Source organism: Coregonus lavaretus, assembly GCF_964263955.1.
Source record: "Coregonus lavaretus genome assembly, contig: HAP1_SCAFFOLD_864, whole genome shotgun sequence".
Lineage (NCBI taxonomy): Eukaryota > Metazoa > Chordata > Actinopteri > Salmoniformes > Salmonidae > Coregonus > Coregonus lavaretus.
In genome coordinates this window covers 147,044-161,374 of record NW_028164645.1, presented here as the reverse complement: position 1 = coordinate 161,374, position 14,331 = coordinate 147,044, and the positions used below count along the sequence as shown (strand labels likewise).

The 14,331-nt window shown below is 43.6% G+C and overlaps 1 protein-coding gene across 1 annotated transcript in view; it reads left to right on the top strand.

Annotated features, from left to right (window-relative positions):
• The window catches only part of LOC311116820 (uncharacterized protein), a 46,948-nt gene that overhangs the window by 18,567 nt on the left and 14,050 nt on the right, over nucleotides 1-14,331 (top strand). The window contains exons 3-7 of the mRNA XM_084191855.1: nucleotides 9,949-10,133; nucleotides 11,521-11,661; nucleotides 12,784-12,876; nucleotides 13,489-13,558; nucleotides 13,918-14,021. Of these exons, the coding sequence (XP_084047981.1) occupies nucleotides 9,949-10,133; nucleotides 11,521-11,661; nucleotides 12,784-12,876; nucleotides 13,489-13,558; nucleotides 13,918-14,021 (593 nt within the window). The remainder of the gene's footprint in view (nucleotides 1-9,948; nucleotides 10,134-11,520; nucleotides 11,662-12,783; nucleotides 12,877-13,488; nucleotides 13,559-13,917; nucleotides 14,022-14,331) is intronic.

The window sequence follows — 14,331 nt, the reverse complement described above, 5'->3', positions numbered from 1 at the left end:
ACTCAAACCTGCAGCTCCCTCCACAGATTTTCTATGGGATTAAGGTCTGGAGACTGGCCACTCCAGGACTTTAATGTGCTTCTTCTTGAGCCACTCCTTTGTTGCCTTGGCCGTGTGTTTTGGGTCATGCTGGAATACCCATCCACGACCCATTTTCAATGCCCTGGCTGAGGAAAGGAGGTTCTCACCCAAGATTTGACGGTACATTGACGGTCCATCGTCCCTTTGATGCGGTGAAGTTGTCCTGTCCCCTTAGCAGAAAAACACACCCAAAGCATAATGTTTCCACCTCCATGTTTGACGGTGGGGATGATGTTCTTGGGGTCATAGGCAGCATTCCTCCTCCTCCAAACACGGCGAGTTGAGTTGATGCAAAAGAGCATCAACTCTTTTTGGTCTCATCTGACCACAACACTTTCACCCAGTTCTCTTCTGAATCATTCAGATGTTCATTGGCAAACTTCAGACGGCCTTCTATGTGCTTTCTTTAGCAGGGGGACCTTGCGGGCGCTGCAGGATTTCAGTCCTTCACGGCGTAGTGTGTTACCAATTGTTTTCTTGGTGACTATGGTCCCAGCTGCCTTGAGATCATTGACAAGATCCTCCCGTGTAGTTCTGGGCTGATTCCTCACCGTTCTCATGATCATTGCAACTCCACGAGGTGAGATCTTGCATGGAGCCCCAGGCCGAGGGAGATTGACAGTTATTTTGTGTTTCTTCCATTTGCGAATAATCGCACCAACTGTTGTCACCTTCTCACCAAGCTGCTTGGCGATGGTCTTGTAGCCCATTCCAGCCTTGTGTAGGTCTACAATCTTGTCCCTGACATCCTTGGAGAGCTCTTTGGTCTTGGCCATGGTGGAGAGTTTGGAATTTGATTGATTGATTGCTTCTGTGGACAGGTGTCTTTTATACAGGTAACAAGCTGAGATTAGGAGCACTCCCTTTAAGAGTGTGCTCCTAATCTCAGCTCTTTACCTGTATAAAAGACACCTGGGAGCCAGAAATCTTTCTGATTGAGAGGGGGTCAAATACTTATTTCCCTCATTAAAATGCAAATCAATTTATAACATTTTTGACATGCGTTTTTCTGGATTTTGTTGTTGTTATTCTGTCTCTCACTGTTCAAATAAACCTACCATTAAAATTATAGACTGATCATGTCTTTGTCAGTGGGCAAACGAACAAAATCAGCAGGGGATCAAATACTTTTTTCCCTCACTGTATATGATTTACATGTGTGGAGGCAGAGGACATGACCTGACAGAGATAGGGCTTGAGTGTTTGACACGAGTGTGTGACATTGGGGTCATGTTGAGGTGCTTCTGTGTTTGTGTGAGTGTGTGTATGTGTTTGTGTGTGTGTGTGTGAGTGAGTGAGTGAGTGAGTGAGTGAGTGAGTGAGAGACAGAAAGAGAGAGAGAGAGAGAGAGAGACAGTGGGTGGGGAAAAGCTCAGTGGAATGATGGACATGTTGACAGCTCACTTTGTGTTTCACTCATTCACTTACTCACTCACACTCTCACGCACACACACACACACACACACACACACACACACACACACACACACACACACACACACACACACACACACACACACACAACGTCATTACTCCCAGTTGTTGTTGTTGTTTCAGTAACAATCTATTTACAGCAGTTGAATTTCCAGAATTATTTTTTCCCTCCTCAAATGTCACATGTCGGTCATGTGAAATGGTTAACCAGTCCTAAATCACTGTGGTGGCTAAAGCTGGAAGACACTGTCGCCTTTGCAGACTGGTGGTGTAAGTGATGAGGGTTTGTGAGAGCTGACCGATTGACAGTGTCATGTCAATGACAGCATCATGTGATTTACCACTCACAGTGAGTGACAGAGGAGGTGAAGGAGCTCTTTGCCCAAAGCCAACGTGTTAAATAAAGACCTGTGAACGACACACTGCGCTTTGTGCTTTAAACAAGCACCAACCTCACCTTCGAACCAGCATGCTTCTGTCTTTTAAATAGACAACCTTGGTTACAATATCTCCCTTTTGGATATCCCACTGGATTCTGGGTCTGGTTTATACGGCCCACACCTGTGGGTCCAAACAACACAATAATTTTTTAAAATTTTTATACAGGATGTAATATTCTGAGTTGTAGTGATAGTATTTTATTATATCAGGGGATACGCTCCATCAAGAAAAGCACCTCTTGATTTTGTTATCCGAGGCAAATTTGTTTTTGGATTTTACCTAATGAAGGTTATTGGAGGAGATTTTAGTCTCAGGATACCAGCTTGAATTGGAAATCGAAGCTCCAGTCACTCAGATTGACACGTATTGATCCACAGTGTTTCTCTTAGGGCTTCTCTAAATGGCAAAAGTTCACTTCCTCCCATTATCTTCCATTAAGCACAATACTCAAACAGAACCGGAGGGCTAGGGTGCTTTGAGGGACACTAGTCTCTATCTAGACAGGCAGCACACAACGTAAACTGTGAATATCTATTGTCTAAACAGTGACCTGAAAATAAGCCTTGCCAGTGAAGTTGCATACACATCTACTGTGCCTTAACAAAAAAAGTTTCCAGAATTTGTTAAATGCGTTCATTATTAACCTTTTGAAGGCCTGCAGGTGTTAGCTAGCTGATAAAGCACCAGGGGATGTTGTCTATGACATCAGATATTCCGGGCGAGTTTGTTTACACTCCAGGAACAGGAAATCCATGTGCAATTTCAGAGGGATTATCAGCACGGCACAGGTTCCTACAGTCGAGATAACCAGGCTTTTCTTTAGTCGATGCACTGCTATGTCTGACTCTGGGGGTACTTACGCACCAGAGGAGGCTGGCGGGAGGAGCTATAGGAGGACAGGCTCATTGTAATGGCTAGAATGGAATAAATGTAATGGAGTCAAACATGTGGTTTCCATATGTTTGATACTGTTCCATTTATTCCATTCCAGCCATTACAATGAGCGCATCCTCCTATAGCTCCTCCCTCCAGCCTCCTATGGTACGCACTGTGTTGCCTCTGCAGGGCCAGAAAACAACAATCACTGCTATGCATTTGAATTTAGTGAACTATACACTACCTGGTGGCTTTCTGAACAGAACCAGGAGTACCCTGGGTAGAATGTCAAGATAGGTCAGGGTCTGCACATTGGTACTTTGGGTGAGCTAATGTTAATCAGCCTTTGATAAAGCCTGAATGAGAGAAGTTAGCGTAGTGGAAGGACTCTCACAAGGTCAACAGTTTAAGGGGGGGTTCGCTATTGTTTGGCAAAGTTTACTCTTCTCTTTCTTTCTTTTCTTTCATTCTCCCTTTCTCTTTCTGCAGGTTAGTGAGAAAGTTACAGGGTCAAAGGTCATACCCCCAAGACATGCTAACCTTTTCACTTTTACCAATAACAGGGATGGTTAGCATGTCTTGGGGGTATGATCTTTGACACTCTGTAACTTTCTCACTCATCATTATTCACAATTAATTCAGGATTACCTGTCATCATGGTAGCATCCCCATTAATGTAGAAGTGTTTAGAAACATATTTTATTCGTATTTACAATAAAAGTGACTCCAAAATGACATAATACATTATTTACCATGCATTTCTATTGCGCACAAAATAATCTGAAACACAACCAAAACGAAATGCAAATGCATCCAACAAGTTTGTAGAGTCACAAGCTTGATGTAGTCATTGCGTGCTAGGAATATGGGACCAAATACTACAATTATGACTACTTTATTTATAAGAATCTTCAGGGGTGGCAATAATTTTGACCCCTACCTTTTTGATTTTTGATTTCCTGTTAAACAAAATCTGTTTCTCTGACCAATTTTTTGGAGCATACAATATAGCTCAGTATTTGAATTATTTATTTTATACAGTCATTATTGCCAAACATTTTCAAGGGTGTCAATAATTTTGGACCCTACTGTATGTAGACGCTGGTTTGGTGCTGGAGATGGTGAATAGGAGGTTGAAAAGTGGCGGAATTACATTTTAACTACGACATGATGTCAGTTAAATGATAAATGATTGAATTGCGCTTCTTGTATGTCACGTAATGGGCCAAGTTTCCAGTCACCAAATATTCTATTGAATTTCTGTGTGTGTTCTTAAGCTAGAATCCTTAATTGCATCTCAGTGCTTGAGGCGTCACTACAGACCTCCTGGTTCGATTCCAGCCTGTATCACAACTGGCCTTGATTGGGTGTCCCATAGGGCAGCGCACAATTGGCCCAGCGTCGTCCGGGTTTGGCCGGTGTAGGCCGTCATTGTAAATAAGAATTTGTTCTTAACTGACTTGCCTAGTTAAATAATGTTTTTTTTTTTTTTTTTTTTAAATAAATAAATAACAAAGCCTCTCCCTGCCCCTGTTTTGCTAAAAAGCTACGTGATGGGTCTGGAGAAATGTAACCACTCTCGAATTCACAGACTGACCATCCATGATATCAAGTTTTTGTTTACATTTATGTTGTTTTACAAACATTGGAGTAAAACAAGCTATTTTGGGTTCTGATGGGGTACGACAGTTGAACTAAGCTCGAGGCATTTAGAAGTTATATTCTTCAAGAATCAATGGGTATGATTATTTTATAAGTCCAAAAATGGATCTAGCAACTAAGGATTCTAGCTTTAAGGCATGTTCTTATGTAACGGTTCCTGGAAATGTTTTCAATGATTCTCAGAACACAAGTGGCTTTAATAATAATAATATTACAAAGAGAATCTCAAAGACACTGCAAAAACAAACAAAACAAATCTGGTAGAGATCTGGCAGGTCTTGGGCGATGGTCTTCCACAGCTTCAGATGATAAGGTGCTGTTCAGCCAGGCAGTTCAGAAAGGCTGGGCAGTAGCTTAAGTGGAGGGAGCTTCGATGGCACAGAGAGGGAGCAGCGTCACTCAGTTACTTAGACAGGCCCGGTACTACACACACACACACACACACACACACACACACTGAGATATATTTTTATATAGTGTGTTGTAAATCCCATGATCATGGCTGATGCATCAGGGCGAGCTATGACAGGCGGCTCTGTTGCGGTCTCAGAGGGGACTCCTGTCCATCTGGAATCCCTGTTCCCCATCTGAGCCCAGGCAGCCAAGGGAGATCCCTGAGCCTCAATCCCGTTCACTTTCTATCTTTCATTTGTGGCATGTAAAAAGTCCTGCTATCTGTGGCTCTGAAAAGGGAGCCTAAGGTGGTTCCACGCATATCATCATCAAATATATTAAAAGAACGTCATCATGGTGAATCATCGTTGTCAATATTTCTGGATTTGGGGACCTGTATGAGGTTATTTGGGTTGGCCCTCTCATTGGGTTGATTACCCCCCCCCCCACCCCTTCGCCTTTTCCCCTCCACTCTGAGAAACGAGGGATGCGGGGTCCGGTTTCAATGTCTCAGTGCAGGACGTCTGTTCTGTTAGGTCCGTGTGACTTAAGGTAAAAGGCATGTAGGGTACCTCATCTAAAAAAAGCCCCCCTACCCCTCCTGAGCTCCGTCTTTTAGGAAGGGGGCATCTAAAATAAAATCAGCTGTCACTGTCCACTAGGCCCCACAGAGCTGAGCTGATCGCACACTGCTGGAGCTGGTCTCCAACCCACACTGAATCACCTCCCAGGGTTTTGTTTAGTTTCCTCTGGTAACGGCTGGGCAAAAGGACCCTGCTGCTGGCTCTCAGGGGATTTCAAGGCCCTTCAACATTATCTGTGGGATTGTATTGTCCGAGGTACACGGAGGTGCTAAAGGCATAGAGGGCATTACAGTAAGTGGGCCAGTCTTTACAACCTTCATAGCCTTTCAGTGTGTTACAATCCTCTGCATGTAAAGGTGGACTGACATTCATTGTCACATGATTGATTTGAATGAGAACACAAAGACACTTAGAGAGATATGTAGAGAGAGAGAGATACTGGATGTACTGGATGAATGAGAGGTTGATTGGTAAACTGACGGTGTTGACAGTAGACTGCCTTTTCAGCTTTATACGGCTTTTGCTTGCGTGTACTGTACGACTATGTTGTTTTACCATGTAAAACAGGACTGGAATTACAGCAAGAGTCTTCTAAATGTGTTAAAAAAATATAGAGTTGTCAGATGAAGATGATTGGGCCGGTGACAGAGGGGTTGGTGGTTCAAATCCCGGAGCTATCTAGGTGAGGGATCTGTCGATGTGCCCTTGAGCAAGGCACTTGACCCTAGTTGCTCCTGTAAGACGCTATGGATAAGAGCGTCTGCTAAATGAATAAAATGTAAAAGTGCGAAAGGAAGCATGATTCCACGAGGATGTGGGATTGTTAAGTATGCATGATGTCAGCTTGTTTTTTCTGATCTGATATGACTTGGTTATTTCGCCTGGAATGCTCTCTGACTGTGAGTGTACTCACGAGAAACAACGTGACCACGTACTAGAGGCCGATCCAGTGGTCTCTTTGATCCATTTGACAGCTCAATAATTGTGTGTCGCATCTGTGCCTGTGGAACAGCCAGTTGAACTAGAGTCACAGAACAGTGAGCTTTGGCTCAGGTCTCAGCTGCTGCTCTGGGTCTGTGGTTCCATAAGGCTAGCTAGCTAGCAGCGTAGCCCACCTCTGATCACATAACCACAGGCAGAGCATCAGAAGGGGGTCGGCGGCCCTGGCTCAGCTCAATATAGCCACTGAGCCATGCATACCAGAGGCAAGGCCTCCCCCACACACACTCTCTCCCCCCATAGACGTTTCCTGATGCCCACCCGCCACTTTCAACCACACACCTGCCGCCCCAACCTCCCCCTCCTATCACTAGAGCCAGATGAAGGCACCGCTGCCCTGTAAATCGGAGAGATTAAGAGTTAACACTCCTCAGGAAGAGAACAAGAGCCACCCATCCCTGCCATGTGGAGTTGATGCAAACACATTGCTGACTAATCATACAGTAGGTGGCCTTCCATGGAAGGGGAGTTAAGATAGGAAAATTAAATGAGTGAAAGCACCTCTGCTTTTAAGATAGCAATGTCGAAACGCAAACAGATGGTAATCTGCTGGAAGATTATGGCATCTTACCCAGTAAGTCATTTGTAAACGTTATAATCATTGAAATCGGTTGATATCGCTAATTAAACAGAGGAAAGCGCCAGTGATGTAGAGAGGAAAATGCTTTTAGCCTTCTGGAGAAATGGAGCTCTATTCAGATGTCCTTGAGTTTGACCTCGCTCTCTCTTTTTCCCTTCATCCCTCATTCTCGTACTGGGAAACATGACTCTGCAGACAGGGCCATCAAAAAAGGAGGATTTATCTTTGCGACCCTCCTGGAGCCTGGGTTAGTTACGTCACTTTCCCGCTATGGCGAGCTTTGCATTCATTCACCACCATTCCTCCACTCGCAGGCTGAACATTCCAAGGGACTGTTGTCAATGTTTTTATGGCATCAGTACGCTTGTATGTCTGTGTGTCTTACTGACAGCCCAGGGCCCAGTTTCCCGATAGCGATGGAATTTAGGATTAGGATTCTTTCAAATATGCATCTTTCCTACAACGTCTGAAGATGTAACATGCGTTTCCCAAAACACCACGCAGAGAGAACGGTCACTAAGTGCGTCATTGGTGCATGTGTCAATACTGATAGGATCAAAAGAAAGGGAGTGCTGCTCTCGGATCAGCTTTCTCCATTCAAATCTTTCCTTAACATTATAATTATTCCACAATACTGATAACGGATCAGCTCCTAGAGAGATATTCCCACCTACGGCTACAAATATTGAGGTGGCTTATTCTAATTACCGGAGATCTGCTGTGCATAAAGTGACGTGGGAACGCAAAAAAGCCTCTAACAACGCGCTCTGCTGTTCTACGAGTGGTCTGAGGCAGGCGTTAGATTACAAACGTTTTCAAGTGCAACGTTAATAACGATGGTTTTTGGGAGACAGCTCAGAGATTTAACGATGCTCCTACGAAGGTTCTAACGATGAACTTAGCCTTAAGATGCCTATGGGAAACCAGGCCCAGAACCATGACGTGTCGTAGGCACTTATCCCCAGTGATAAATGAGGATATTGTCCCTCGTTCGCTCTTTTAAACGAGTGTCAGGTTTCAGGTGACCTCAGGTGTAGGGTATCTGACCTGTATTTATAGTCAAGAGCGGGTAAAACCCACATTTATTTTTGGACGTTGCTGTGCTGGTCAGTCATCCTCTAGCTATCTCTCTCCACAGCGCAGGGTGATTGGTTAACACTAACATACCCGCCATAGCAGGAGGATCTAAAAATGGTGGTTTAAGGGAACATGCTTTCATCACATGGTAGCCAATCCAAGTGCTTGGCTCCTGTGAGAAATCATGTGGGTTTATGAGACAAGGATATACTTTGGCCCTGTTTCAATAGACTTGAAGTAGGGAGCATGTTTGACTTGTGTCATCCGGTCAGATAACCAGTCAATTCCAGGAATAGGAAATCAAACCGGCAGATAGTAACACATGTATTCATAGGACTTTCTAAAAGTGGTCTGACAGGCATTAGGATGACTAGCTCTTCTCCATAGGGGTATATGTGTACGGTATGTACCAGGCAAAGAATAGCTTTCTATCGCTAATAGTTGTAGCCGAGATACCATTGGAATAGTTCCTTAAAATATAGGCCTACCCATGTTCTATCCATGTGCTTCTGTTTTGGCTAAGATCTCCCCAGTATGTGAAACAGCAGATAAAATCCACAACATAGAAATGTCAAAGTGTACTACATAATACAATTGCCATTTCCATCCGTGTCCTCTTTGATCTCAATGCATTATAACCGCGGCAGAATCAACATGCTAAAAGCCTTTAGGTCCAGTGTGGGTGTTAGATAGATCCTCAGTGGAGTTAATGATGCTTTATAGCATAGCAGAGCCAACCATAAATCAATACTTGACTCTAATTGGATGTCTATAGGGATATACTGTACTAACCAGTGTGTGTGTCCATTTGTGTGTGTGTGTGTGCGCGCATGCATGCGTGTGATGTTAGAGCAGTCCTGTTTGATTGATGAGTGTGACTCTCTTCAGTTTCATGACAACATCCTTTGTGAATCGCCATTGTCCTGTCTATGGCTATGTATAGAGGGGTCATTACATTTACATTTTAGTCATTTAGCAGACGTTCTTATCCAGAGCGACTTACAGTTAGTGAATACATATTTTATATATTTTTTTCATACTGGTCCCCCGTGGGAATCGAACCCACAACCCTGGTGTTGCAAACGCCATGCTCTATCAACTGAGCTACATCCCTGCCGGCCATTCCCTCCCCTACCCTGGACAACGCTAGGCCAATTGTGCGCCGCCCATGAGTCTCCCGGTCGCGGCCAGCTGCGACAGAGCCTGGATTCGAACCAGGATCTCTAGTGGCACAGCTAGCACTGCGATGCAGTGCCTTAGACCACTGCGCCACTCAGGAGACACAAATGTAAGAAGGTCATGTAAGAAACATGTGAGGGGATGTGGTTCTGGAACAAGCCAGACGTAGGTGTAAAGCTAACTTGGATGGCAGTAGAGATCAGTGGAGGAGTGTTTGTGTTTGATACCATTCCATTGACTCCTTTCCAGTCATTATTATAAGCCATCCTCCCCTCAGCAGCCTCCACTGGTAGCGGTTGTCACCGTTGTCGCCATGCCCCTCGCAGTTACATAATGGCCCTGTCCTTTCAGATAATAGGATGCAGCTACCACAACTGTTTTCCAATATGTCCCCTTAAAATGTCGTCCATGGTTATACTCTTGAAAGTATCTATTCTATCAATGGGCTGAAACGCTGAAAGGTTGAATCATATCTGATCTGACTTTTACGTAAACCATGGATTTACTGTAAATCAATGCTGCGAATTAATGCAGAAATTTGTGTGACAAACACGGCTTTCAAGTCAGGATTCGGCTCTTTTTGTTCATAAACTGCATTCTCACGTCCTGGAAAGTAAACTCCATGTCTGTTGCGTTTTGCAGCTGCGGGCAGCGCGGGTGGAACCAGCTCAGGACGTCCTGAGGAAAGAGAAGGGGTGGTGAGTCAGAGGAAAGGAGAAGGAGGAGCACCCACCAGTGAGGAGCCGGAGTCCGTGTCACTAAAGGAACGCATGGCCATGTATCAGGCTGCCGTGTCCAAGAAGGAGGCCGGCAGCTCATCCGCCGCGGTAAGGTGATACTTCTACAAGGATGTAAAGAGAGATGGAGGGAAAGACACTCCAAGGATAACCAGACAGGCTGATAACTAGACAGGCTAATAACCAGACAGGACAGGCAGGCAGACAGACACTATACCTTCAAACACACACATAGAAATGTGCGTGGTATAATTGGCAGTGCACCCATTTGAATGGGTATTATTAACAGAACATTTTCACAGATCTCCAAATATGATGCATTCTCAAAACTATTCTACACAGACATTCATGACCACACCTGCTGTGTAAAAAACACAACAAAAAATAGCTTACAAGCCAGGGTCATCATTGGCTACCACTTCAGAGTAAAGAAACCCCTATCTGAAAGCTGCTTACACTGTAATTGAAAATGAGTGCATGCATTAAGCCAAGGCCATTAATTCAACTCAGTCTGAAACTGAAGCCATCGGAGCAGCAACCTTTTAGCCTTTTACTATACATGACTCAGTGGTTCACTATTATATGGCTTCTCTTCCCTGGTCTGTTGCATTCCATTCAGCTTCTCTATACCCAGGTCACTGTTATGTGATTGGAACTGAAAGGAAGACATTTTTGTATTTCTAAGCCTTTTTATATTGAGAATCCTCATGGATAGAAATACTTCATATTTTGTCATAAAGAAACCCAGTGTTGAATATTCCTGGACACTACAAAGATCTTCCAGCAACCACATATTCCAGGAACCTCTGTCCACACAGTAATATGTAAAATTCTGAATACAGGTAGTGGGTTAAAAACAATGTTTTGATGCATGACACATCAACATTCATCATACATCATTTACTTCTCATTCAGTACTGAATAATGACAGAAATCTGCATTGATTGATTCCATCATTGTCATTTGTCAGTGCCACTGTGGTGACCTCCGTTGATCCCAGTGTCACCGCCCATGGGGAGGCTGCTGACAGCTGACGGTGGGAGGCTGGGCTGTAGGGTTACTGCACACTATGAGGAATAACAGACAGAATCTGGACCAGAATGATCCATCAACACCTTTACAGCTACTGTCTGCATACGCCGCTAAAACATAGCTTTATACCGCTATGCTGTGTTGAACTAGTTAGTTTGATTTGACTTGATGTCACAGATGTTTGGGATTTCCAATCGTGTGGGGAGACTGGGGACATCATTCTCTTGCAAACGTCATGAGTTCCAAGTCATAACTCCCTAGACTGTATTTAGGGTTGGAAGTAATCCAGTCCAGTGGGAGATGCTGCTTACTTATGCCCCCTTCAGGAAGTCCCTGGAACTATCACTTCTGCATTAACTACCACTGTAGCCCTGCATATACTCTTATGAGAACCCTTTGCATGGAGATGACTCTAACTAATGATGCCTATGTCTTCTCTTAATAGGTTATGGAGGAGTCTGAAGCCTGTTCTCTGCCAGGGGGTCTGGCCAGCGTGAAGAAACAGTTTGAGAGCCAGGAGTACGCCTCCTCCTCCCAGTCCCAGACCAGCGTCACCCATGTCCACTTAGAAAAGAGATCTGTGCAGGTACTGCCAACTAAACGGGCAAGGCATGAGCCATATAGAGATCCTTTATCCTTATTTATTTCTATTGCACTACCATACTAAAGCTGTTGAACCATACTGAACCATACTAACGCATTCACAACCATCCTGAACCATACTGAGCCATGCTAAACCATACACATCCATAGTAAAAACAAGGCAGAAAGGCCATATACAGGTCACAGCCACACAGGGATAGATTCTGCCCAGTCATGCATTCTCTCTCATCCCGCTGAGCTTAAAACAGGCTGGATTCAGAGAGTGGGCCTGGACTTAATGATGCATGGGGTTGGGGTCAGGTGTGGAGCAGTGGGTTTTGTTGAGTCGTTGTACTATGTGCTGCAGCGTCAAGAGCCTTTTTACGCGTGTCTCTGCAGCTCAGATAATGGGTCCACATGCAGTTTTGTTTTGCTGCATGGCAAGTCAGGGGTGTTTTGTACAGCAACAAAATATGTTATACTAGATCTAAGCAGTCTCAGGGAGCCAGTACTATTCTGACGTGTATGTTTCTACGCTCTGCATGCCAGGGAAAGAAAGTCCAATTTCAAGTACTCCATTTCTAAAACCTATTTGAGGTGAATTTGGTGTATTTTCATTTTACTTCAGAGATTTTTCACCTGTCTCTATTTGTCACTCACTCTCTCCTTAAGTTACTGTCTAATAGGATTTTGACATTACTATTCTCACGGGGAGAGCTCTGCAATTGAGAGGAAATAATTTATTATTTGTAACAGATGGATTTTCCAGTAAGCTTTGCTCTCTGAACATAACAATTTTCCCATCCTGCTGCTAAATATGGTCTGCTGTCAGGGGGAACACAATACTGCTGTGTGTTTGTGACTGATAGCTACAATGTGTGTGCGTTAAAGTGTTTGTGTTTGTGTGCGAGTGTGTTGCTTGCAACCTGTCACCGACAGGAAGAGACGCTAGTCGAGCGGGTTCGTGCCAAAATACTGTGTGCTGCCCTCAAGTAAAGTACCCCGTAAAGCAGAACCGGCGCAAACCACACCCATCGCCATCTGGAGACATTCACGCGTGTGCTTTTGTGAATGATAAATATGTAGGCCTAGTGTGTGAACGGTCTGTGTGTCGTCTTTCTGACAGGAGGTGTCCAGCTCACAGGAGGTGACAGTGAGGAGCAGTGTCAGGGAGGTCATCCCCACCACTCAGCAGGTGGCCTTCTTCCATGGCCAGGAGGTATTATACAGCTAAACCTTGATTACAGTGCATCACTTACCTGGTATTTACCAATTAATTATATTATTATTACAGAATAAGTATAATATGACTTAATTAGATCATTACCCAGCTTTTCGCTCATATTTGTTTTCAAATTGTTTTTAAATTAGTCTTTACATTCAGTTGGACCCTTAACCCTGCAACTGTGCAGTCTCAAACTAAACCCATTTTTCACAAACGCATATTGAGCCCGTCACGAAGCCTGCTAGGCCATTTGCCATCATTTCAGCCCACACCTACTCAATAAATCGAATTGTTTTATCTCAATATGTTAGCTGCCCCTGCAACTGCCACAACATCTATAATTAAGTGTAAGTGAATAATTTTAACACTTTTTGTTTCTCATATCACTTTGTTTTCCAAAGTTTTCCTACACAGAGTAAAGTGGAAAAATAAAAATAATAAAAAATGAACAAATGCAGGGCTAAATTAACCTTAGGTGGTAAGAAAAGGCTGGTTTCATCTCAAATCAACATTCCCCTTACACACCCTTTCTGTTGTCTGTGTGTGAAGGAAATCTATTCAAAGAGTTGCTTATTGAGCTCAGCGCTTGCCTCCATCTCATTACAGGTGACTCATGATCAAAGAGTTCAACAAAGCAACGTGGCCTCCAGTTATGAAAACCATTATGGTGAAACAGGTAGAGTATAATATTATTCATATTTAAATTTTTGGCTTTTTTGATCACACCCTAGAGTGTATGCTGTATAGTAATGACTGTTGAAAGCTGGGGATTATTCTCCAAACCTAAATTACAGATGAGGTGTGGAAATGAATTGGATTGAAGATGATTTTCTATTAGAAATTCAGTGCATGGCCGCAAATTAAATCAAGGCATAGGAAGGCAAAAAATATTGCAACTGGGAATAAGGTAATCAATGCCACTTTTGGAATTGGAAACGGTAGGTTTTAAAGACACGATTTTAGTATCCTCCAAACCCCCTGGGCTTCAAACTGAGACTGATTTAATGAGACAACTGCTTCCTGTTTCTATTTCAGTTAGGGTCATTGGAGGAGAGGATTTACCAAAGGTCTCCACTCAGGCTTTGAAGCAGCAGTATGAGAAGACCATCGAAGAGGCCACGCCGGGCAAGCAAATTAAGGTAATGATGCAGTCTGTTTATTTACGTGGCCATTATAGTGTATCTGTGTTTAGACGATGCCATGATATCAACGTCAAAGCAGGGGAATTCACTTTGAGGGTAGTGAGTACTGAGTAAATTGGATGACGTGAGAATGCGACGTGATTAAAAAGCACAAAGTATGACAGTCATTATTATTTTGTGTATAAACAAACATATTCAGAGATGTCATTATCTGCTTAAATCTACTCTATGCTTTTTTCTGCTATACTGTCCTGTTTTCCATTTCTCTATCATTTCATTTTCTGACTGCATCTATCACTGTCCTTCT